Here is a 24168-nt window from a genome sequence, read left to right as displayed (position 1 = left end):
CCGAAAGAACACACGTGCATACCAACAACTTTTGTAACGGCATGTCAAGGTCAGTCCGGTAAGGTTTCTCGATAATTTGTCAGCTACGGTTCACTTGGCCACGTTTCGTTTGTTTTCTTTCCGCTCGTTACACCCGAATGAGATGTGATTAGATCATTAGATGTTACAATAAGTAACTACTTATTTTTAAAATGACTTGAAAAAGTCGAACTGCCTAAGGTGGGGAATAGAACCTAATAATGGATCGAGAGGCGACTCTTCACGCCAGAAAAAATGTAATACAGTGAAACCTGGTTAAGTGAGACATCAAGGGACCTGCAATGTCGTTTCACTTATAAAGGTAAGAGGTAATTCAGTGCCAAAGTGTTGGGACCTCAGCATGAGTTCCAGTTATGGAGGTTTCTCACTTATCCAGGTCCCACTTAACCAAGTTTCACTGTAACTACTTAAGTATCTACTTATTCGTAATTTAAAAAAAAAGTCTAGGCTATTGGCTAAAAAAACAAAAAGCTTATGAATATTTTTTATGGTTGTTAATGCGGATTATTGGCTNTGGGTGTAGGTACCTACCTAATTATATCTTACTAACTACATGGATTTACTAACAACTGTACCATGAAATTGATAATATCTTAGTAAAAGAGGCAAGAAAGCAATGATTTGTAGGTATTACCTCGTTTATTACTAACTGGAGGTATTCTGTTAATAATGATTGGCATGCACAGAAAAGTCATTTTTTACTGCAATTAAGTCTTAACCATTCAAAATAATGCTCTACATCGATGATTTAAGGAGCATTATGATTTTTACGATATTTGTATTAAGTAAAAGTTGATCGTAGCTATTCATAAGTACATTGCATTCGAAAATGTTGCACCGTGTAGGTATTTCAGTGTACATACTTTCAAACTATTAATGCGTGCTGTTGCTAGGAACAAAAATGAAGTGGAAGGAGTGGTGGCCATTTTAGTAGGTACTATATTATACTATGTATTAATTAGGATAGAACTGTGACCATGGGCACACAAAGCAACATTGACCTGCACCAATGTTGCATTCTTGACAAACGGCTTTTTGTTCTGCTTATCTTAAATCTGCATTGATTTATACGATCAAGGAAGACCAGTTCTAAGAGTATCGTATTGAATGCAAGTTTTTAAGTGGGTATTCCATCGTAAAATTATTTAATAGTAATAAAGTTGTAATTTTCAAGTTACAACAGCTGTCCCCTTTTTGATTATAAAACTGAAACACAAACTGAAATAAAAGATTTTAAACTTTCGCGTTCCATTTCAATTATTTTAAAAGAGTAAGACACGTCTTAACGTGAGTACTTACATAATGTAACTCATTAATTAACGTCGCGTTAAGACCCGTGTCTTACTATTTTAATACAAACTGAAATGTCTTCCAAGAATAAATGTTTCTATGCAAGATAACTGGACTAATTTCACGGCACTTTGAGAAAAAAATCATAGCTTTTCACTTGTTTTACAGGTGGTTTTCGTATTTTCTGTTCTTTCCTCTCGCTTGTGCGTTGAGAGATGAGCGAAAAAGACTGGTAGTTCAATATTACGGCATTCCTAACAGAGTAAGCTGTTACGTAGAGCGCCTACTTTATAAGTTTATTAATTTCCTGTGCTTAAGTTGCGTAAAAAAGCTTTTACTGGTTCACGGATGTGGTAGGTAAGTACTTATGATTATAAATTGCGGATATGCGGCCGAAGTCCTTGACACTCGTTGTGGGCTGTATGTCGTATAATAGATGTCAGTGCTTGGGGTCTATTCTACAAGAATCTTGATTATGATTTTCAGAGGACTTATTACAAAAAGCTTGGCTATGATTGCAGTATTATGTTGTATCTACGAGTATCGGTAATTCGGTATTCAGTTCTTCAATTGCGTTCGGAAAGTTAAGTAATAAAGCCATAATTATATTCAAATTAAGTTTATTTTATACAAGTTATGATAGTACATAATTACATTTAATGGCAAGAATAAAAAAAATGGAAAGATACACATCACAAAAATTTTAGTAATAACTAATTCATTCACAATTTACAAGGTTTCGCATTCACAAATAAATAAGGCACCATTTATAAAACGATATAAAATTATTTAAGTAAGAATTAACTAGATAGTACGACCTATTTATGTAAAATTAAGTATCTAAGTATTACACATCTAAATTACGTATACGACTTGTCATATAAAACTAAAATAGCAAAATACTTAGGTACAAGCACTACTTAGTCAAAACATGTGATTATGATCATGAGACAGGTAATTGCCTGGGCGCTTAGTTTAAATTCAAATGTTCATAGCCTGACTGCAAGAAACTGGCGTTTAATATCTATTTACGTTTAGATAGACATGTTACTACTGGGCACTATAATAATAACAAAAATATGAGTAATGTTAAACCACTAGCTACCTAACTTATGACTATTGATGGCTGACTATACCAAGATAGAAATTAATATTTTACAATAATAACATTTTACCATCATAAATAGTTAATTATTCAATAATTAGAAGGATATAATACAATGTACCTAATAATAAAAAATAATATAATTGTGACCATTTTAAATTATTTGTTCGGTGGAAAATCTAAAGTAGTGTATGAAGGTCTAGTTCTAGGCACCGGAGGCCTCCGAGGCCGAGGGTGTGTCTTACCTCCTTCAGCTGCCTTGCTCATACTAGGTTCCCCCTCTTCAGGAAGGTATGGGGCTCTAGGGCTCAACACTAATGCTTTGTATGAGGAGTGCGAGTCCGCTATGCTCCTTCCATCACCCTCGTCTCTCCGTGAAAGTTCAGAAAAAGGAGACACAGATCGCTTCTCTATGCCACTAGGTCCGGGAGTCTCGTCCTTCGGCTTCAATTCGTAAGCATTCTCCTCCTTCCTCTTTGGTTCTGCGTCTTTCTTGAACTTTGTTTGTCGTTCAATTATTTCTGCAGTTGTCAAATCCGACCCTTGAACATCAGTCTCTAGAGGTGGAGCAGATAGCCAAGGTCTCGAGGCGTTGTTGCCGCACCACCGTTCCTCTGTTTCACTGGTCTCTCCCAAAAGTCCTAGTTTCTCCAAATTTTGCAGAAGAAGATTCTCACTTGAGCTGGCCGCTCTCATTTCTGTCTTCGATTCTTCTGCTAAAAGTAGTTCAGCCAGTGGAGGAGCGAGGCCTAAGCCGATATTTCTTTCGTGGTATACCTCTGATATGGTAGGGGTTAGTTCGCCACTCATGTGTCGTACTTGGGCCATGGAGTCGCGACTGCTGGTGCCCATTTTCGGTCGAGGAACGCGTTTAGATGTTGAGGGTTGGGCTAACGCTTGGTCTGTCTTTTCTTCTTCTGTCCTCCGTGGTTGCGCTGACGCTAAGTCGTAGAAGGCGTCTAAATACCTCGCGTGGGAGTGTTCTGGTCGCCTGCGTAATACGGTGTCATGTCCAGAGCTTTCCCAATCCGAGTCGTCAGATGGTGGTCTTCGGGTGTAAAGTGTCCGTATTTTAGTTTGATGGGCGAGAGCTAAGGACACGTCTCTAGGTGGTGCGGTGGAAGGTTGAGGGGCGGCTGGTGGGGAAGGTGTGAAGGCCGCGTCACTCTCTCCCCTGTACCTTGGTGGAGCTGGAGCCGGGGGCGGGGCAGTCCTACCGTCAGGTTCTCCACGACCAACTTCCGTGGATGACGTCGATCCTCGCACGTACATTGTGAAAGCCCCTCCGCAAGAGCCTAATGGGAGTGGCGGAGGAGGAACTGATGAGACGCTTTCTTCTGAAAAAGAAATAACACTTTAGAAAAATCTAATCTGACAAAAGTTTGCAGGAATATAGATTTTCGTCAATCCTGTTGGTAGACTTACGTCTGTGCTGCCTTGGTGGTGGTTCACCATCTGAATGTGGTTCTAAGTCTCCATCGTCGATAGATGCCAGTGATTCCACGCTTGAGCTCGACTCTAAGCTGAGACTGCGTGGGGCTTCTTGCGTGTCTAAAATTAATAGAAGTTATAGTTTGGTACTTGTTAGTTGAATGAAGTTATAATACGTTGATGTTCAGATACGTACCAAATAAAGCTAGAAGAGCCTGTAGCACAAATTGTATGTGTCGTCGATTGGCTGCTTTCCCAGTACGTAGTGTCACCTCATCTTGGCCCACTTCAGCCAGATCGAATCCAAGAGATGCCAGCAGTTCGTGGCATCCATTTACGCGCCATAACCTAAAACAATATTGATGTTATTCACAAAAATATCTACATAAAACGTAAGTTTGATTGATATTGTGAGCAATATGTACCTGACGTTTACAGCAACCTCAATGGTGTCTGTATCAGAGTTCTTTACGGAGAACTGGGAGATAACGGAACGGATAACCCCAATGATGTCATCGGCTACATCTCCATTCGAAATCAACTTCGACAGGGCTTGAAGTGTGGTTGGTGTCAACCCTGAAAGAAGAAATATTGTAAGAAAACATGACAGAATAGTGATACATCGTGACATAGTTTTTAGATGGTTAAGGTACCTAGTTAGGTTTAAATTAAATCTACATTATTTAACAAGTAGGTAATTCCAGGTAATTCCAGGTAATTCCATGTTATCTTCTTACCAAGTAGAGCCTGAAGACTAGCGGAGCACTGGGTTAGTCTCTCTTCTGGATCACTCTGAGGGAAGAACACGCTTGATGGAATGCCATTAGCTGCTGGTTCGAATCTAGAAGACAAAAACAAGTAATGAAAATTTTGTTCGGTGCAGCCAGTAAAAAATATTTTGATATAGTAGATAAAAAGTATTTTACCTAAATCCAACGCTCATGAGGAGTTCTCTCCAGCCAGTCGCATTGCCAGCTTTGTTTTCTATGCTCTTCTGCGTCGTGTACATAGCGTTTTTCTGGCCACGTACTATCCTCTGCAGTGATTTTTCTACCAAGTGCAGGCATACTCGTAATGCATCCCTGCATAAAAGAAATATCCGAATGAGTAAAAGATTTGATACACCAAAGATAATATTTCTTAAAGAAACTATAAAGGAAAATATAGCCTTGTGATTCTCTTACAGAATAGTCCATCACTCTTCTCCTGGGTGTCGTAAGAGACAACTCAGGGAGAAATATCTGAATATCAGATGTCCCCAGGAAATTCAGTGCACCCAGTAGCCTTCTGCATCGCATCTGGCTGTGACGTCACCGCGGTGACAGGACCACCCTCACTCTTTTCCTGCCGTAAGACGGACAGGGAACATCATGCTTTCCAGGAAAGCCATGCACCTAGTTGCGCGAAGTGCTTCGTATGCCGCCAGCTGCAGCTGTGACGTCAGCGGGCAAGCACACGGCAGACAATAGCGGTACCTTGACCAGCCCAACGCAATGCTAAATCGACTACCAGTTTGCTCCTTTGGCACCCAGATAGATCACTGGGCCTCGACCAACATTCGACTCACCTGGTGGGTTAGTATCGCGACGAGGAGGGCGGGACTGTGGTGTCAAAGTCGAGCCACAGGCTAGTCCGTTGCGCAAACAACGATCCCATCACCGCCTGGCTAGGTCCGTATATTTCGAAGCCCGAACCGGCCAATAGGTCGAAGGACCCTGACTGACGGCAGTCAGCATCTCACGCTCGCGCTCACGTTGCCGCCCAGCAGCACGAGTCTCGACTAGTGCGCCGGGTGCGCGAAGTGCTTCGAGTACCGCCCTGTGACGTCACGGGCGCGACCGCTGCAGGAGTAGTGTCTCACCGGCACTTGTCGGGCGCGGCCAGCAGCTCGCACAGCGCCTGCCCCATGAGCGCCACCTTGTTGCTGAGGCGCACGTTGCCGCCCGCTGCAGCTGTGACGTCACGGGCGCGACCGCTGCAGGAGTAGTGTCTCACCGGCACTTGTCGGGCGCGGCCAGCAGCTCGCACAGCGCCTGCCCCATGAGCGCCACCTTGTTGCTGAGGCGCACGTTGCCGCCCGCTGCAGCTGTGACGTCACGGGCGCGACCGCTGCAGGAGTAGTGTCTCACCGGCACTTGTCGGGCGCGGCCAGCAGCTCGCACAGCGCCTGCCCCATGAGCGCCACCTTGTTGCTGAGGCGCACGTTGCCGCCCGCTGCAGCTGTGACGTCACGGGCGCGACCGCTGCAGGAGTAGTGTCTCACCGGCACTTGTCGGGCGCGGCCAGCAGCTCGCACAGCGCCTGCCCCATGAGCGCCACCTTGTTGCTGAGGCGCACATTGCCGCCCAGCAGCACGAGCCCCGACCAGTGCGCCGGGTGCGCGAAGTGCTTCGTGTGCCGCACCGTCTGCATCGCGTCGCCTAGAGCCCTGAGGAAAAAATGTTATTTACATTATAATACACTTTATGTACTACGGGACTATTCCCACCTCTCATTCCCACCGCTGCAACTCCTGTGTAGCCAGAATCTACAGCTTGACCGCCAATAAAAATCCAACCAGTGAAGGTCAAGTTTGTCCCGGGGGAATGTTGAACTGTCATTGGACCCGCAACGAAGTTAATCAGAGTGTATAACACTTTATGTACAGCAATACTGAACATCTAATGATTTCTAGATTAATTTCTAGTTGGAAGCGTTCTGGATCCGACGATTTTCTGCAATATTTTTAAGGTTTTCTATCCACCTAATGGGTAGACATCACACGCTGCACAAACTACAGCGTAAATATTGATAAGTTTCAAAAGACGAACAAATATTTGACTTACTTCGCTACCCTGCTTCCTTGCAGCAACGCTGAATAGAGTGCCCTATACAGTATCTTGGTGGCAGTATCCTGAGGAGCAGGCCATAGGGTCAGTAGGATGGCCTGGGCTCCTGCCGTGAGCAGCGCCCGGCAGAGGCGGGATATGCCCTCGCCTGCCATGTTCACGTCTTCGTTCTCTTCGGTGGTGGATCCTTGGAGGGCGGCGCTTGATGGAGCGCATGATATTACGACCTGGAGAACAGAATAAGTGATCAAAGTGGTGAAGAGGTCGATGATGGAAAGGAATGCCAAACATAAAATAATACAATGCTATGCAAGTCGTTGCAATAACACTTTAAAGTAGGTACTTTGAGATACTTCACGAGATAAGACGAACGTCTTCATTGTTTGAACTTACCAATCGGGCAGTAATTTTCAGGTTCATGATCTCATTAGCGGTGAGCATAAACTCTGAAGCAGGTGGCAACTCTTCATTACTTTGGGGCATTTCAGCATCTATAAAAATATTCAAATCAATATTTTTGAAGGTGGTGATACTTGTGATTATTGTATGTTGTGGACTTTAGTATTATACTTACTTTCTTCTTCATTTTCGGTTGAAACATCAGCTACTCCGCTTCCAACACTGGTGTTCAAAAGCCGCTTGGCTTGAGAGTCCACCTGTAAATCGCGATATTATTAGATGATGTTTTTAAACATTTTCAACAAGATTTGCTATGGTAGTGGTTCTTACCACTTCTCCTGGGCTAAGAACGATGGCGGGCGTCTTCCAGCAGATGTGAGTGGCAAAGTGGATGCATTCCGCTTGAGTTAGCTGAGCGAGGACAGCTTCTTTTGATGCCTAAAAATGAATGGAAATTAGGCATAATAATTCTTTTGCCAATATTTTCCCAACAAAAAACAAAAAGCTAAATCAGGTTCATAAGTCTGACACTAAGTTTGTGGCCTGTCGCAACTAAGATCATTCAAATGAACATCTACGTACCACTGGTTTCGTCTTCAGTACCATGCCATACCTGGTAATCAGTCAGAGGAGTGACTCGCAGCATATCAGCGACCAGCTCGGCCTCCTTGAGCTGTGCGTGCGCGCTGGCTCAAAGCAGTGCCTGCCTACTTCGGGCGCAATGCTGCCGGCCGCTACGACTGTTGTCTGCTACAGTCGCCGCTGTATTAGTATAGTAGGATTGTAACTGTACCTGATAGTCCGTCAGAGGAGTGACTCGCAGCATATCAGCGACCAGCTCGGCTTCCTTTAGCTGTGCGTGCGCGCTGGCCCATCGCGAGCCGCCGACGCGCGCTCCGCCCACCACGAGGCAGCGCATGCCTGCTTCGGGCGCGCTGCTGCCGGCCGCTTCTGCAGCTGCTGGATTACTGCCTGCTGCGGTCGCGGCTGTATAGGTGTAGTAGGGTTGTAACCGTACCTGGTAGTCCGTCAGAGGAGTGACTCGCAACATATCAGCGACCAGCTCGGCCTCCTTGAGCTGAGCGTGCGCGCTGGCCCATCTTGAGCCGCCGACGCGCGCGCCGCCCACCACGAGGCAGCGCATGCCCGCTTCGGGCGCGCTGCTGCCGGCCGCTGCGGCTGCTGCGCTGCTTCCGGCTGCTGTCTGGGCTGTATCAGTATAGTAGGGTTGTAACTGTACCTGATAGTCCGTCAGCGGAGTGACTCGCAACATATCAGCGACCAGCTCGGCCTCCTTGAGCTGTGCGTGCGCGCTGGCCCATCGCGAGCCGCCGACGCGCGCGCCGCCCACCACGAGGCAGCGCATGCCTGCTTCGGGCGCGCTGCTGCCGGCCGCTGCGGCTGCTGCGCTGCTGCCTGCTGCGGTCGCGGCTGTACAAGGAGTGAGAATTTAAATAAAAATTAAAAATGCTGGTTGACATTTGTTCTAGTATAGTAAAGTGCGATTTTATATTCGGGCACACTCATTTTTGTATTGTGCGAGGATCGAGCCTGACTGACGTTACCATACAAACTCCCTGTGTTGGAAATCGTTGTCAAATCAATACTCAATACTTTATTGCTTAACCACATCAGCGTATTGGGTCTTAGCATTTAAGCAGTTATACAATGTGGACCCAGTTTGGGCATAACTTTTAGAAGGACCATCATACTTCAGCGTGGGAATGTGTCCACCAATGTCACTGCACATTTACCGTGGTCGTGGTGCGGGCGCTGGCGGTGGCGCGCCCGCTGGTGGCGCAGCGCGGGCGCGGCCAGCAGCGCGTACCGCTCGTACAGCGGCTCGCCGTCCGCTGGTCGCAGCGCGCCCCACGGGCAAGCGTAGAGAACGCCTTTCACTACCACTACTGTCCCTGCACACGTAACGTGGTCGTGGTGCGGGCGCTGGCGGTGGCGCGCCCGCTGGTCTCAGGGCTCTCCAGGGGCAAGCATAGAGTACGCCTTCCACCACCACTGTTACTGCACACGTAACGTGGTCGTGGTGCGGGCGCTGGCGGTGGCGCGCCCGCTGGTCTCAGGGCTCTCCAGGGGCAAGCATAGAGTACGCCTTCCACCACCACTGTTACTGCACACGTAACGTGGTCGTGGTGCGGGCGCTGGCGGTGGCGCGCCCGCTGGTCTCAGGGCTCTCCAGGGGCAAGCATAGAGTACGCCTTCCACCACCACTGTTACTGCACACGTAACGTGGTCGTGGTGCGGGCGCTGGCGGTGGCGCGCCCGCTGGTCTCAGGGCTCTCCAGGGGCAAGCATAGAGTACGCCTTCCACCACCACTGTTACTGCACACGTAACGTGGTCGTGGTGCGGGCGCTGGCGGTGGCGCGCCCGCTGGTCTCAGGGCTCTCCAGGGGCAAGCATAGAGTACGCCTTCCACCACCACTGTTACTGCACACGTAACGTGGTCGTGGTGCGGGCGCTGGCGGTGGCGCGCCCGCTGGTCTCAGGGCTCTCCAGGGGCAAGCATAGAGTACGCCTTCCACCACCACTGTTACTGCACACGTAACGTGGTCGTGGTGCGGGCGCTGGCGGTGGCGCGCCCGCTGGTCTCAGCGCACCCCATGGGCAAGTGTAGAGCACGCCTTCCACCACCACTGTCACTACACACGTACCGTGGTCGTGGTGCGGGCGCTGGTGGTGGCGCGCCCGCTGGTGTCAGCGCACCCCATGGACAAGTGTAGAGCACGCCTTCCATCACCATCACTATCACTACACGTACCGTGGTCGTGGTGCGGGCGCTGGCGGTGGCGCGCCCGCTGGTGGCGCAGCGCGGGCGCGGCCAGCAGCGCGTACCGCTCGCACAGCGGCTCGCCGTCGGCTGGTCGCAGCGCGCCCCACGGGCAAGCGTAGAGCACGCCTTCCACCACCACCACTAGTTCGCGCCGCCCGCCGCAGCCGCGGCGACCGTGGGTAGCTAAAAAAATAAACAACAATAATGTCAATATTTTGCGGTTCCTTACGCGGCAAACATAAGTAAGTACTAACAAAGTTATAAAAACGTTTTGACGTTTTTTGAAAGTCTGTGAAGTAACCCTACTAATGTGATTAAGACGGTGTAGGAGGTAGGTACTAACGCGGTGATCTGTAAAATTTGTTGTATCACCTGCGAGATGCTAACTCGGTAATCAATGTTTTCGTTCGACGAACGCTTCACAGTACCGTTTTATAACTACGGCACTGTGCAGCTATAAGCGTCTGACTCTGACATGATAACTCAATCGGACTAAACGCGCGGGTGAAGACAGATAAAGATGCAATCCAGCTCAAAGGTAAAATTGTCTCACGTGTAAGTAGTATTATTATTAATGTTTTTGAGTGTTTACCGTGGTTGTTGTTGCAGGAGGCCGGCAGCAGGTCCTCGAAGGGCGCCAGCAGCATCTGGTACAGGCCGGCGAGGCACGGCGGGCCCTGCCACGACGCCGCCTTCTTGCGCGGGCCGTGCACGCTGGACCTGAGCCAAGGAACACGAACTCCCATTAATATGGTCATGACCATGAAATGAAATATGGTCAGTTCAAGCTTGAGCTACTAAAAACCTAAAAACTAGCTAATTCATTTTGCATTTTCAGCTAGTAAAAGAAGTTTTGTCTTGGGATTACCTTTATAATCAATTATATTCCTAGGCTGGGTTGCATCATCTTACTTTAACTTTAACAAACGTCGAAAATCTGTCAAACTACATACAAAACGCACTGTGTGTTATAGTTACGGTTAAAGTTAGGTGGAGCAAGTGAGCCTTAATCAGTAGAGCGCACTGGCAACTAAGATTTTTTAAAGAATCTATATCGTTTGATTTTCAAATTCAAATTTCGAATTTTTTCTTTCTTTTTAAACCAATTTAGTAAACAAATGAAATGGTTATCTTACCTTGTGGATCCTTGTAAGCTGGCCACTGACCCAGCAACAGAACCACCCACGGAACCCACGCTGAATAGCGAGCTCAGTGAGTAGTTTGAAGAGTTTAGGAGGTGGTTGCGGGTAACCTAAAAACAAAGAATAAATTAAATTAAGGTTAAAATCTATTAACCTTTCGTAAAATATGCTTGTATTGTGAGGGGGTTGACCGTGACGACCGTGAAGGTGTCGTGACAAAACCGTGACGACACCTTCACCGTTCGGCTATTGTCTTCGAACCTTTAACCGTTGTAACTTTTATATTATATGCTAACTATAATTAATAGTCAAACGAACTTACCTGTACGTGAAGTTCGACTGTAATTATGCGAAGTTGTTGTCTCGTCCGAAGATGATGAAAGATAACTAGTGTAGTCCCGGCTTACATCCTCTGGCGTCACACAATTTTAAAGCTAAAATAAAATATTTCTGAACGCAGTCGTACCTAGGTCCCACCACGCCATCTATACCTGTCAACTCATTCAAGTTTAAAGTAATTAGGTTTAATTTTACAACTGGGGCGTTTTGTAATTACTTACTCTTAATTATTACAATAACCAAGGGTTTGGGTGGGACTCATCATCTTCGGACGAGACAACAACTTCGCATAATTACAGTCGAACTTCACGTACAGGTAAGTTCGTTTGACTATTAATTATGCTCGTTGTTGTCTCGTCCTCGATGATGAAAGATAACTAGTGTAGATGTTCAAAGATAAAAGTTGTAAAATTAAACAATATGTACAGTCACGGAATGAAAAGGTTCGTCAGTTTTCAAATTGATTCCTTCAACGAATCGCGAGCACATATTACCTTTTGAAACTATGTTACAGAATAATCTTGAGTTAGAGAAAATAATCTTTAACTGTTCGTCAGTAAAGTTCAAAATTATTCAGATGTTGATGTCAAAGTTGTTTGACGATTTATCTTGTCAAGAAGATTATTATGATTGATAAACTAAAACCATCTTGTTGGTTCAACCTGCCATTATTATATCTATTAAATAAAAAAAACTATTGTCAATTGGTCAATGTCATCATTGCATTGCACTGATGGGATAGAAAAATAAACAAGCAAAACCTTATTCGTTAGCAAACGTCATATTTATTTAAATGTTAGCAGCACTGTTTCTTGCACTGTTATGTTGGCAGGTTTGACTCTTACAGTACCTAGTGCAAGCGAAAACCGACACTAAGGTAACGAACCTTTTCATTCCGCGACTGTACCTACCTAGTATCTATTGTGCATTCTATCAAAGAGCTTTCAGCTTCAGTTCAGTTACAGTATCAGATAGAGCAAGATCCAGCCAGTTTATAGTTACAGCAGCTGTCCGTCCATTATTTGTAATTTCGAGTTTTCTTTATAACTTGAACAAATCACACATGTGGAACTAAGTCTTTCGACTTTTGACTTTGACAGTGAGAATATTTAGAAGAATTAAGTATCTAAATATTTTTTCCGAATGACTTGCAGTAGGTAGTAGACATATTTCGTGTGGTCTCCACATAGTAGGTCCCTGCGCAGACCAGCGTGACTGGCGCAAGGTCGCCGGGTCAACTGTCACCGGTGACACACGGGAATGTAAATTGGCGGATCACGCGTCCATGCTAATCGGGATGTCGGGAACCAAGTTATGCGGAAACTAAAATTAACAGCTAAGCTTTGTGTCTAATTTTTGCTTAACGCTACATCAAAGAAATGTACTTGAGCTTCACTAATTGGGTTTTTATTGGCGATCAAGCTGTAGATCCTGGCTACACAGGAGTTGCAGCGGTGGGAACGAGAGGTGGGAATAGTCCCGTTATAACGATTCAACCGAAGTCAACCATTTTATCAAGTTGATACTTGTTAGTAAACTAAGAATGCCGTAAAGTAAAGAGATTAAGGTTTACTTTTTGTTGTTTAGATATTTTGGTATGATCTCACCTAGCGTATGACAAAGTAATAAACATTTAGCCAAACCCAATAGTAGTAAAAGCNTATTTTTATTTATAGTGAAGATTCACTTTGACCGTTTGACGATTTACACACACTGTCACGTCACGTCACATTTCAAATTTCACAGGTCAGTCTCTTCAGTGACATTTACAGGGGGGCGCTGTACAGCATTTTTTCTATGGGGAAATGTCAAAATAACATTAGTTCCGACTTTTGCCACATGCTAAATTACCGTAATCAGAACCTTAATCGAACTTTTTCGCGAAAGTAAAGGAAACGATGCCCATTTAGCCTATTTTGCAAATTTGATAGAAAATACGTAGATTCTGGGACTAAAGTTCGTAGGTTTGCAAGGAAGGCTTAAAATACGTAGATCTACGTAAAAATACGTAGAGTTGGCAACCCTGACGCTAGCGCTGCCTAGGTTTAACTCTAGCGTAGCGTCATCATGTATGATCTGACATCTGAAAAGATAACTTATTTAGCGACTAGCATTTGCAAGGTAGGTCATGCATAGTTGTATTGTCGCTAGAGAAACTTAGTGAGGAGGACGAATGTGCATATTCTGATATCGCTCAAACGGACCGGCTTAACGTGCTTTAGCATTAGTGATAGTGATGTGACGACAGATTGTATCTAGATTGATATTTTAACTAAACAACCCAGCTTAAACATTTTTTTTTACATTATTTGCAATATTTACCGTGGTTGTTGTTGCAGGAGGCCGGCAGCAGGTCCTCGAAGGGCGCCAGCAGCATCTGGTACAGGCCGGCGAGGCACGGCGGGCCCTGCCACGACGCCGCCTTCTTGCGCGGGCCGTGCACGCTAGACCTGAGCCAAAGAACACATTATATGGTAATGTATTAGGGTTATCCTTATGATAACCTTTTTAGAGCTGTCAAAAGGCAGCTCTCTATACATATGTATGACTATTGTGTTTGGACCATGACATCTGGTCAATTTATTGAATTCAAAACTACTAAGTATAAAAGAAGTTTTGTCTTGAATTACCTCTATCATCATCATGATCTTAATCAGTAGGATAGCGCACTGGCAACTAAGATTTTTAAATAATTTATGTTTTGTTTTTCAAATTTAACAAATTTAGTAAACAAATGAATATGTTTATCTTACCTCGTAGATCCTTGTAAGCTGGCCACTGAGCCAGCAACAGAACCACCGACGGAACCCACGCTGAATAGCGAGCTCAGTGAGTAGTTTGAAGAATTCAGGAGATGGTTGCGGGTAACCTAAAAACAAAAAAGAAATAAATAATTTGAACTATTCCTTATCCTTGAATTATTAAACTAAATATGCATGATTTGGGGGTTGACTACAATAGTCCAGTGCCGGAGGGGTTTGAATGCGATCTTGAGTCGGCCACCTTCAGCGTTCGGCTATTGTCGCTTAAACCTTTAACCGTTGTAACCTTTCTATGTTAACTAAGGCTATACAAAGTAGGCATAGAGAATATCAGAAAACTGCTACATTTAGGGAAAAATGTGGTTACCATTCTGGTGAGTCCAGTAGGCCGCTCATCTGGTTCCCACTGGTCGTCTTCGCCGCGTCGTTCCGCAGTGCTCTTCAGCCAAGACGACCATTCGCTGATGAAGCGCTCCAGTTTGCCCACGTCTGGTTAGGGACAAGTCAAGTCAAGTTAATCTTTTGTTTCTAATCTTTTACGGATTATTACAAACGTTTCGTACAGAAGACAAACTTACTGTTAGTATTTTGAAGGTCATCAGGATTGATTTCAGGGAGACTGTTGTTGCTTTCTTCAGATTCTTCCAGTAGGGATACTTGGTGGAAGCGTAGGATACCTGGAAACACAGGAGTTTGGAGTCAACCGTCAGTGTTGATATAATCAGTCTTAATTTTTTTATAATTGCTAAAATCTATGATGTGGAACGTGGACTGTAAATACGAGTAGTGTAAAAGTCAAGATGTCTTCATACTTAATGGTTTTATTGGTAGGAAACATACCTTTGTGTGGCTGTAGAAGCCAAGCATAGAGCCGGCCAGCAGCGAGACTATAGTACAGAACCGGCGCCTTCTGCTTGTTCACCACCTCGAACACTTGCTCCACTGTCGACGGGCTCCACGGCTCCGGGCGCTCTTTGCCTTGCTCTTCTGTGGCATTTCTACAGCGAATTCAAATAAAATATGGTATAGCAGCATTACTGAAATATCAACTAAATAACTAACTAAAGCATCTGCGTGGTTCGGAAAGTATGTTAAAAAAAGTTGATTCTAAAACGCATAATTTAGAGAACGTTTAACGACAGCAGGTTGACTAAAAACATCATCGATCAAGTAAAGTCCCATGCCTTGCAGAAGGACGTCTATAGACCTAGTAAGTGTACACATACGATAGGTACTTTTTTATTTAGTTACCTTTGAGAAGTATGCAGTTCCAAATTGGTCTGGTTCAAAGTGCCAGCAGGCTTTTCCGTGGCAGCGTCTAGCGCGCGGCAACGACCTCGTTCGGCCACTACCAGTGCTTCGGGGTGTCGACCAAGCTCTGAAACAGTGATAATTTATGTTAATGGATTGAACATGTAATATTTCACAATTTTATTGTGAACAATAAAAATAGTACAGGTCCCAATATTAAACCCTAGGGTACTCCAAAATTTTTTTGGAATTGCTTACGAATACATGTTAAGTATTGTTGAAAAATAAGTCCTTTAGAAACTTGATTTTAATCATCGGATACATAAATGAAAAATTCAATAAGGAGTGGTTTCACAAGACTGGACAGAAGTAATTTGATTATGCACTCACCAACTAGCACTCTCTGTAGTGCGTGGTGAGTAGACGTGTACAGTGCTGCTGTATTCCTGTCCCGGTGTTTGTCAGCCACAGTGTCGAGTGCTGTCAAGGCTGCTTGTAGCTGTTCCTTCGCTTCTTCGAGTTCCCCTGACGCCCATAGCGCGAAGCCGAGACGGTGGCGTACTCTGGCCTATGGGGTAGAAAAAAATTGGTGAGTGAGCTGGAAAAAATCGGATCTTTATATTTTAGGATTATGATCATCGTTATCATTGGCTTCTAAGAGCACTGCTGGACATAAATTAAGTTCCCCTTATGACAGGTCACAGCGAGTGGCGTAAGGCTGTATGCATCAAGTGACTTCCCGCAATGCTTGCTACCTACTCATGTGTTCTTTCTTATCCGTGCCAGTTTTAATTACCTAACACATTTCGTAGTCTCTACCCAATTTCATTCAACTTAGCAATCCGACGAGATTTATTTATTTATTTATTTTTGAAGATTTACCAACAACATATCAATTTACATGCATCGTTACAATATTAGAAAGCTTTTTATCAGTGACATTAGTTCTTTTGGGAATTTCCTTGTTGCTAATTGGTTTTTTTATGTGTTTTACCTCTTGGTCCACATCGGCCAGCCCCTCTGTCGCAGCTAATGCTTGTCGCAAGTAAGACACAGCGCTGCCACAGGCTCCCATCGCGAGGTGCGCCCCACCAAGCTCGGCTAGGGCTTGAGCTCTGCCACGAGTGTCACCTAGAAAGAGTGAATAATTTGGAATTTTAACAGGCTGTAAGGGCCAGATAGCGTAACCTGAACTAATTCTTATTTCGATACTTATGTTGGACGTTTTTGGAAATGACTTCCAGTACACGTCCGTACACGATAGAAAAATCAAAATAATTGGGCATTGGTTTCGCCTAGTTCACGATTATGATCTTACCAGAAGCAGTAGCGTGTCTCAGCCGAGACTCGTGCCAGCGCGCGGCTTCGGCGTGCGCGCCCATCGACGCGTGCGCTGCGCCCAGACCACCGCAGGCCCGCGCCTGTAATATTGAATAATTAGGTAAGTATAGATATAGCTACATAAAGAAATCGAATAGGAATGAATGTGTTCCAAGGTATAAGTTCTGAAGTCATGGTTTAGTATCCAATTTATACCGATTTACTTTTAGGCTTCTTTCACAAATCCCCATTCCATTCACAATTCCCCATTAATAAGGCGAGTCAATGCATAAAAATTGAATTAATATTCCATTTCCATTCCAAGGGCATTGGCCCTTTAGTTATCTCGGAAGTGGAAAACGGCATTACATTACATCTAATAGAAAAGTTTGTAGGTAAATTCCCTTTTAATGCACATCGTCCGCTCCGCAGGCTAAACGAAATCAATTTACTATTAGGTACACCATTTTGTGGTTACCTGTAGATGCGTAAGTCCTAATCGGTGCGCCAGTTCCAGCTCCGCTCGGTGGTGCCTGACGGCGGCGGCGTGCTCGCCCAACGCGTGTTGCGCCACGCCCAGAGAGTGGCACGCTTCTGCTTCCATGATTTGGTTGTTTAGTTCCCTGGAAGATGATTGGCTGTTATTGGTCTAGTTTTACAATATAGAATTACTATTCTAGAAGAATAGAAGAAAAACACCAAGATAAAAGTATGCCAAAAAGGTTTCCCAGCAAAGCATTAGCAACTGCTACAACGAAAATGTTCAGCAGATAATCTTTTATTTGGAAGACTGTGGTTGTCAACAGCACACCTTAATCTATTAGCCCCTAACCCATATCAAAAGCGGTGTGTCCCAGGCGCCAAGCTATGGTGCCTGGAACAGTAAGATAATGTATTATTATGATCTGACAAGTAATTTTCTCTTAGGCCTTTTCACTCACTTAGCAATGTTCTTCTGGTGATCCAAACAGAAGACAGCTTGCTCCAAATTGTTCAGGGCGATGTGCAAAGCGCCGAGTTCACCGTACGCCTGTGCTTTAGCTTCGGGCACACCGAGCTCGTGTGATACCACCAACCGTTTTTCCAAGCAGACTAGTGCTTGCTGTAGATTTCCTATTGACCTGAAATAGTAATTCATATTATCGAAAACTATTTAATACCTGTACTAATTGGTAATACCTATAGAAGAAGTCTTTTAACTTACTTGTGACTAAGACCAAGTCCTCTATACGCTCTTTCTTGCTCTCTCTTATTATCAAGCTTCAATGCGGCAGCCAGATGTTGTTCATGGTATTTGACTGCTTCATCGGGATCTCCCAGGGCGTCGTAACAGTCTCCAAGAGATCCTAAAGCTCGTGCTTTATCCAGTTGACATGTTGGGGTGTTCACTCTTTCCAATATTGCAAGTTGCTAGAATAAAAAGAAAACATTAACATAATATTTCATGTCTTTCAACGGACATGCTAGCGACTGTGACTATGCGATTATTATGTACCTGTTCTAAATATCCAATGGCGTCCTCATAGTGTCCCATATTGAGTTTGGCAATTCCTAGATTGCCGTACGCTTGAGCTTCTAACGCACAGTCTTGAAGTTCTTGCGCCCTTTCTAGTTGCTCCTAAAAAGAAACAATATTTTGACCATCTTGTTTATACGTTGTTCTTATCACTTCTGGAAAATCTGATTCTGTATCAAGTTGGAAAAAAGCAGATGAAAATCAACTCTATTATTATGAAGTGGAAAGTTCAACATACCCGGTAACAACGGGCTGCGTGTGAATAGTGGCCCAAGGCCATGTGGACAGCACCAAGGTGTGAATGCGCTCGTGCCTCTCCCGAGGCGTCACCTGCTTCTTGGCGTAGTGTTAATTCCTGTAAATACATTATTTTTATTGTTATTTATTCTTTATTCTGTGTCCAAGTTGTTCTTTTCTTTATAAATATACAATGGGTTAACCTACCTGTGTATGATGCCCAAGAGCAGCATCCAATCTTCTTTGCAGTCGTCTTGCTAAGCCTAGGGCACCACAGGCAGCAGCTTCTAAGGAACGATCTCGTGCCTGGAAAATTAAGACATGCCATTTTTATACCTTGTCATTAGATAATTTAGAAGGGTANTGTACAGTGCTGCTGTATTCCTGTCCCGGTGTTTGTCAGCCACAGTGTCGAGTGCTGTCAAGGCTGCTTGTAGTTGTTCCTTCGCTTCTTCTAGTTCCCCTGACGCCCATAGCGCGAAGCCGAGGCGGTGGCGTACTCTGGCCTATGGGGTAGAAAAAAATTGGTGAGTGAGCTGGAAAAATCGGATCTTTATATTTTAGGATAATGATCATCGTTATCATTGGCTTCTAAGAGCACTGCTGGACATAGATTAAGTTCCCCTTATGACAGGTCACAGCGAGTGGCGTAAGGCTGTATGCATCAAGTGACTTCCCGCAATGCTTGCTACCTACTCATGTGTTCTTTCTTATCCGTGCCAGCTTTAATTACCTAACACATTTCGTAGTCTCTACTCAATTTCATTCAACTTAGCAATCCGACGAGTTTTATCAGTGACATTAGTTCTTTTGGGAATTTCCTTGTTGCTAATTGTTTTTTTTATGTGTTTTACCTCTTGGTCCACATCTGCCAGCCCCTCCGTGGCAGCGAGTGCCTGCCGCAGGTAAGACACAGCGCTGCCACAGGCTCCCATCGCTAGGTGCGCTCCACCGAGCTCGGCTAGGGCTTGAGCTCTGCCACGAGTGTCACCTAGAAAGAGATAATATTTGGAATTTCAACAGGCTGTAAGGGCCGTAACCTGAACTAGACATAACTCTCTTCTTATTTCGGTACTTATGTCGGACGTTTGTGGCAATTACTTCCAGTACACGACCGTACACGATAGAAAAATAAAAATGAACGATTGTTATCGCCTAGTTCTCGATTATGATCTTACCAGAAGCAGTAGCGTGTCTCAGTCGAGACTCGTGCCAGCGCGCGGCTTCGGCGTGCGCGCCCATCGACGCGTGCGCAGCGCCCAGACCACCGCAGGCCCGTGCCTGTAATAATGAACCATTAGGTAAGTAACTTTATAGAAATAGAAATGAAATAGGAATTAATGTGTATCAAGGTAGTTCTGGAGATGTCAAGAAACATTAGTCACCACCACCCACTAGCAACTTCTGGAGCCAGATTTGAATCGCCAGTTTATACCGATTCTATCCGGTTTTTTCCACAGACCCTCATTCAGTCCACAATCTCTCATTAAGGGGCCGAGTCATAGGGTTATCCCCAATAACCCTATCCCCATCCCATCATATCCCATCTAATAGAAAAGTTGGTATGTAAGTAATTTTCCTTTTAATGCACATCATCCGCAGGTTAAAGTAAAGTAAATTATCTATTGTACCTACACCCTTTTGTGGTTACCTGTAGATGTGTAAGTCCTAGTCTGTGAGCCAGTTCCAGCTCAGCTCGGTGGTGCCTGACGGCGGCGGCGTGCTCTCCCAACGCGTGTTGCGCCACGCCCAGAGAGTGGCACGCTTCTGCTTCCATGATTTGGTTGTTTAGTTCCCTGGAAGAGAATTGGCTGTCATTGGTCTAGTTTTACAATATCGAATTTCTATTCTAGAAGAATAGGAGAAAAACACCAAGATAAAAGTATGCCAAAAAGGTTTCCCAACAAAGCATTAGCAACAGCAGTTTCGTTGTAGCAACAACGAAAATGTTCAGCAGATAATCTTTTATTTGGAAGACTGGTTATCAACAGCAAACCTTTAGCCCCCAACCCATATCGAAAGCGGTCTGTCCCAGGTGCCAAGCTGCCAAGCTTTGGTGCTTGGAATAGTAAGAACATGTATTATTCTGATTTGCTTAGGTCTTTTCACTCACTTAGCAATGTTCTTCTGGTGATCCAAACAGAAGACTGCTTGTTCCAAATTGTTCAGGGCGATGTGCAATGCGCCGAGTTCACCGTACGCCTGTGCTTTAGCTTCGGGCACACCGAGCTCGTGTGATACCACCAACCGTTTTTCCAGGCAGACTAGTGCTTGCTGTAGATTTCCTATTGACCTGAAGCAGTAATTTATATCATAATTTTACGAAGAAGTTGATTATTTTAGTATTTTTAAATCGTTTATTTTTGCCTTGTAGTAGATGGTAAGATACAAGACTTACTTGTGACTAAGACCTAGTCCTCTATACGCTCTTTCCTGCTCTCTCTTATTATCAAGCTTCAATGCGGCAGCTAGATGCTGTTCATGGTACTTGACAGCTTCATCAGGATCTCCCAGGGCGTCGTAACAGTCTCCAAGAGATCCTAAGGCTCGTGCTTTGTCCAGTTGACACGTTGGGGTGTTCACTCTTTCTAATATCGCCAGTTGCTGGAAAAAAATAACATTAACATGATTTTCATGTCTTTCAACGGACATGCTAGCGACTGTGACTATGCGATTATTATGTACCTGTTCTAAATATCCAATGGCGTCCTCATAGTGTCCCATATTGAGTTTGGCAATACCTAAATTGCCATACGCTTGAGCTTCTAACGCACAGTCTTGAAGTTCTTGCGCCCTTTCTAGTTGCTCCTAAAACAGAAAAGATGAAATCTTAAATCTAACGTTGTTCTTGACACTTTTAAAGACTTCTAGATAGACATGGAAAAAATGTTATTGATAAATCAACTCTATTATTATGTAACGGAAGGTCCAACATACCCGATAACAACGGGCTGCATGTGAATAGTGGCCCAAGGCCATGTGGACAGCGCCAAGGTGGGAATGTGCTCGTGCCTCTCCCGCGGCGTCACCTGCTTCTTGGCGTAGCGTTAATTCCTGCAAATATAAGATTTGTTAATTCTTTATTCGTTACGCTGCTTGCTAGTTGTTCTTTTCTTATGATAATTACAGTTCAAATTACCTGTGTATGATGCCCAAGAGCAGCATCCAATCTTCTTTGCAGTCGTCTCGCTAAACCTAAGGCACCACAGGCAGCAGCTTCTAAGGAACGATCTCGTGCCTGAAAAATGAAGACATGTCATTTTTATACAACGTCAAGAGGTCTCTGGATATTTTTTTCAAAATTATTAAAACCTACCTGTCTAGCAAATCCTAGTTGTCTCTGGTACATCTTAACAGCTTCTTCAACATCTCCCATTTTAATCAATACATCTCCAATATTACCCAGAGCCCTAAATTTGCCCTGTAAGTGCTGTGTCATGTGGGCTATCGCCAAGAAATACTTCTGGCATTCTAATGCCGTATCCAGGTTACCGAGTGCTAAGTGGGCAAGACCAAGGTTGCAGTACGCTCGGCCCATGTTCATTTTGTCTTGAAGATCTTTGGCTAGTGATAAATCTTGGTCATAATATCTGTAATAAAAAAAAAACTTCTTGGTCAACATTCTTGATCAATTAGAAATTATTGGAGCAACTCCAAGAATTAGGAAAAGGTAATCTTCTCACCTAACGGCTTCCCTGTAGTTGCCCAGGCAGTAGTGCGCATAGCCTAAAAAGTGGCAAGCCTTAGCTTCAGCAGTGACGTCACCTAGCTCTTGGGAGAGCATGAGATGTTGCTCGTAATAAGGAACAGCTTGGGCAAATTCTCCTCGGGATGAGAGACAGTTGCCCAAATTCAAGAGTGCACACGCTTCGCCTGCTGCATCTTTTAGCTCTCGAGCAATTCCTGCAAGGCGAAAAATTTAAAGTCAATCACTAAGTTAATTTGAATTCAATAACCGTAGTCAATAATTTATATCATTGTTTATTGAAATCGTCAGGTGTAACAGTGAAGTCTTACCTAAATGAGCTCTATAATGAAACAGCGCCATATCATGAGCCCCCAACGCCTGGTAAGCGACAGCCAGGTTTCCATGTGTGGACGCTTCTGAGCTCCTATCGTGGACTTCTTTGGAGATTGTCAGCTCTTGCTTGTGGTACTTGATAGCTTGTTCGTAAAACCCCGCTGCAGAGTAGGCGTTACCAATGTTGCCGTATGCTCGGCCCATGCCGGCTTTATCCTAGAAAATAAAAAAATTATTTTGAGTAAATGTGCCATAATTTCATTTTTTTTTTCAAGAAATTAATGTTTACAAGAGCATTTATAATGTTACCTGCAGCTGTCTCGCTATTGAAAGATGTGCTTGATGTAANTATTGTGTGCAAAGTAGGTATATTTAATTACGATGATTTTAGTACATGTTACACACAAATTGAATGAAAATTGTGAATGCAGTAACCAAATGTTTTATTGCAACCGAAGGTGTGACACGATGAGAACGCGAAAAATGACCCCGTTTTGTATCGTTTCATGTGATGTTTTCGTATTATTTTTGCTTCTATTACGATAAAATTTGTTTTGTATGTAGCTAAATAGATATGTTATCACCTGAATTCAAAGTTATTGTTCTAACATAAACCGTTTATGAACTATTATTGTGTGACCATCAAATTTGAGTGTAAATGAGAAGTACCCAGAAGTTTCTTGATTTTTCTCAGAAATTCTTTGCACCCACCTGTCTAGCAAATCCTAGTTGCCTCTGGTACATCTTCACAGCTTCTTCAACATCTCCCATTTTGATCAAAACATCTCCAATATTTCCCAGAGCCCTAAATTTGCCCTGCAGGTGTTGTGTCATATGGGCTATCGCTAGGAAATACTTCTGGCATTCTAACGCCGTGTCCAGGTTACCGAGTGCTAAGTGGGCAAGACCAAGGTTGCAGTACGCTCGGCCCATGTTCATTTTGTCTTGAAGATCTTTGGCTAGTGATAAATCTTGGTCATAATATCTGTAAAAAATAAAATAAAAGAGTCTTGATTGTGTCCAAGGTTCTAAATCAATTTAAAGCGATTGGAGCAACTACAAGAATATTAATTCATAATGATTTTCTTACCTAACAGCTTCCCTGTAGTTGCCCAGGCAGTAGTGCGCATAGCCTAAAAAGTGGCAAGCCTTGGCTTCAGCAGTGACGTCACCTAGTTCCTGGGAGAGCATGAGATGTTGCTCATAATAAGGAACAGCTTGTGCGAATTCCCCTCGGGATGAGAGACAATTGCCTAAATTCAAGAGTGCACACGCTTCGCCAGCTGCATCTTTTAGTTCTCGTGCAATCCCTGAAAGGCGAAAAATGTTAAGTTTTAATTTAACTTCACTAACGATTTGCCTCCTAAGTCACTATTAAGAATCCAACATTCAAGGCTTACCTAAATGAGCTCTATAATGAAACAACGCCATATCATGAGCCCCCAACGCCTGGTAAGCGACAGCCAGGTTTCCATGTGTGGAGGCTTCTGAGCTCCTATCGTGGACTTCTTTGGATATTGTCAGCTCTTGCTTATGGTACTTTATGGCTTGTTCGTAAAACCCCGCTGCAGAGTAGGCGTTACCAATGTTGCCGTAGGCTCTGCCCATGCCGGCTTTATCCTAGAAAATAAAAAAATGATTTTGAGTAATGTGCCATAATTTCATTTTTTTTTTCAAGAAATTAATGTTTATAAGAGCATTT

At 44.2% G+C, this 24168-nt stretch overlaps 1 protein-coding gene across 1 annotated transcript in view; it reads right to left on the bottom strand.

Moving 5' to 3' along the window:
- Nucleotides 1-2571: 2571 nt before the first annotated feature.
- Nucleotides 2572-24168, bottom strand: part of LOC114364196 (tetratricopeptide repeat protein 28) — an 81383-nt gene continuing 59786 nt past the window's right edge. Inside the window, exons 12-42 of the mRNA XM_028320217.1 lie at nt 23867-24086; nt 23557-23776; nt 23178-23451; nt 21585-21683; nt 21383-21499; nt 21131-21253; nt 20844-21049; nt 20559-20738; nt 20097-20241; nt 19624-19726; nt 19300-19436; nt 15763-15940; nt 15373-15499; nt 14962-15119; nt 14700-14798; nt 14489-14610; nt 14113-14228; nt 13682-13809; nt 9863-10061; nt 7886-8060; nt 7423-7530; nt 7268-7349; nt 7087-7184; nt 6691-6920; nt 6129-6293; nt 4792-4947; nt 4603-4706; nt 4291-4441; nt 4062-4213; nt 3860-3985; nt 2572-3771 (exon numbers count right to left, since the gene is read on the bottom strand). Coding sequence (XP_028176018.1) covers nt 2594-3771; nt 3860-3985; nt 4062-4213; nt 4291-4441; nt 4603-4706; nt 4792-4947; nt 6129-6293; nt 6691-6920; nt 7087-7184; nt 7268-7349; nt 7423-7530; nt 7886-8060; nt 9863-10061; nt 13682-13809; nt 14113-14228; nt 14489-14610; nt 14700-14798; nt 14962-15119; nt 15373-15499; nt 15763-15940; nt 19300-19436; nt 19624-19726; nt 20097-20241; nt 20559-20738; nt 20844-21049; nt 21131-21253; nt 21383-21499; nt 21585-21683; nt 23178-23451; nt 23557-23776; nt 23867-24086 — 5676 coding nt within the window. The 3' untranslated portion in view covers nt 2572-2593. The remainder of the gene's footprint in view (nt 3772-3859; nt 3986-4061; nt 4214-4290; nt 4442-4602; nt 4707-4791; nt 4948-6128; nt 6294-6690; nt 6921-7086; nt 7185-7267; nt 7350-7422; nt 7531-7885; nt 8061-9862; nt 10062-13681; nt 13810-14112; nt 14229-14488; nt 14611-14699; nt 14799-14961; nt 15120-15372; nt 15500-15762; nt 15941-19299; nt 19437-19623; nt 19727-20096; nt 20242-20558; nt 20739-20843; nt 21050-21130; nt 21254-21382; nt 21500-21584; nt 21684-23177; nt 23452-23556; nt 23777-23866; nt 24087-24168) is intronic.

Source organism: Ostrinia furnacalis, unplaced genomic scaffold (assembly GCF_004193835.3).
Source record: "Ostrinia furnacalis isolate ACB-3 unplaced genomic scaffold, ASM419383v2 OfSCF7365, whole genome shotgun sequence".
Taxonomy (NCBI): domain Eukaryota; kingdom Metazoa; phylum Arthropoda; class Insecta; order Lepidoptera; family Crambidae; genus Ostrinia; species Ostrinia furnacalis.
This window is presented reverse-complemented; position numbering and strand designations above follow the sequence as displayed.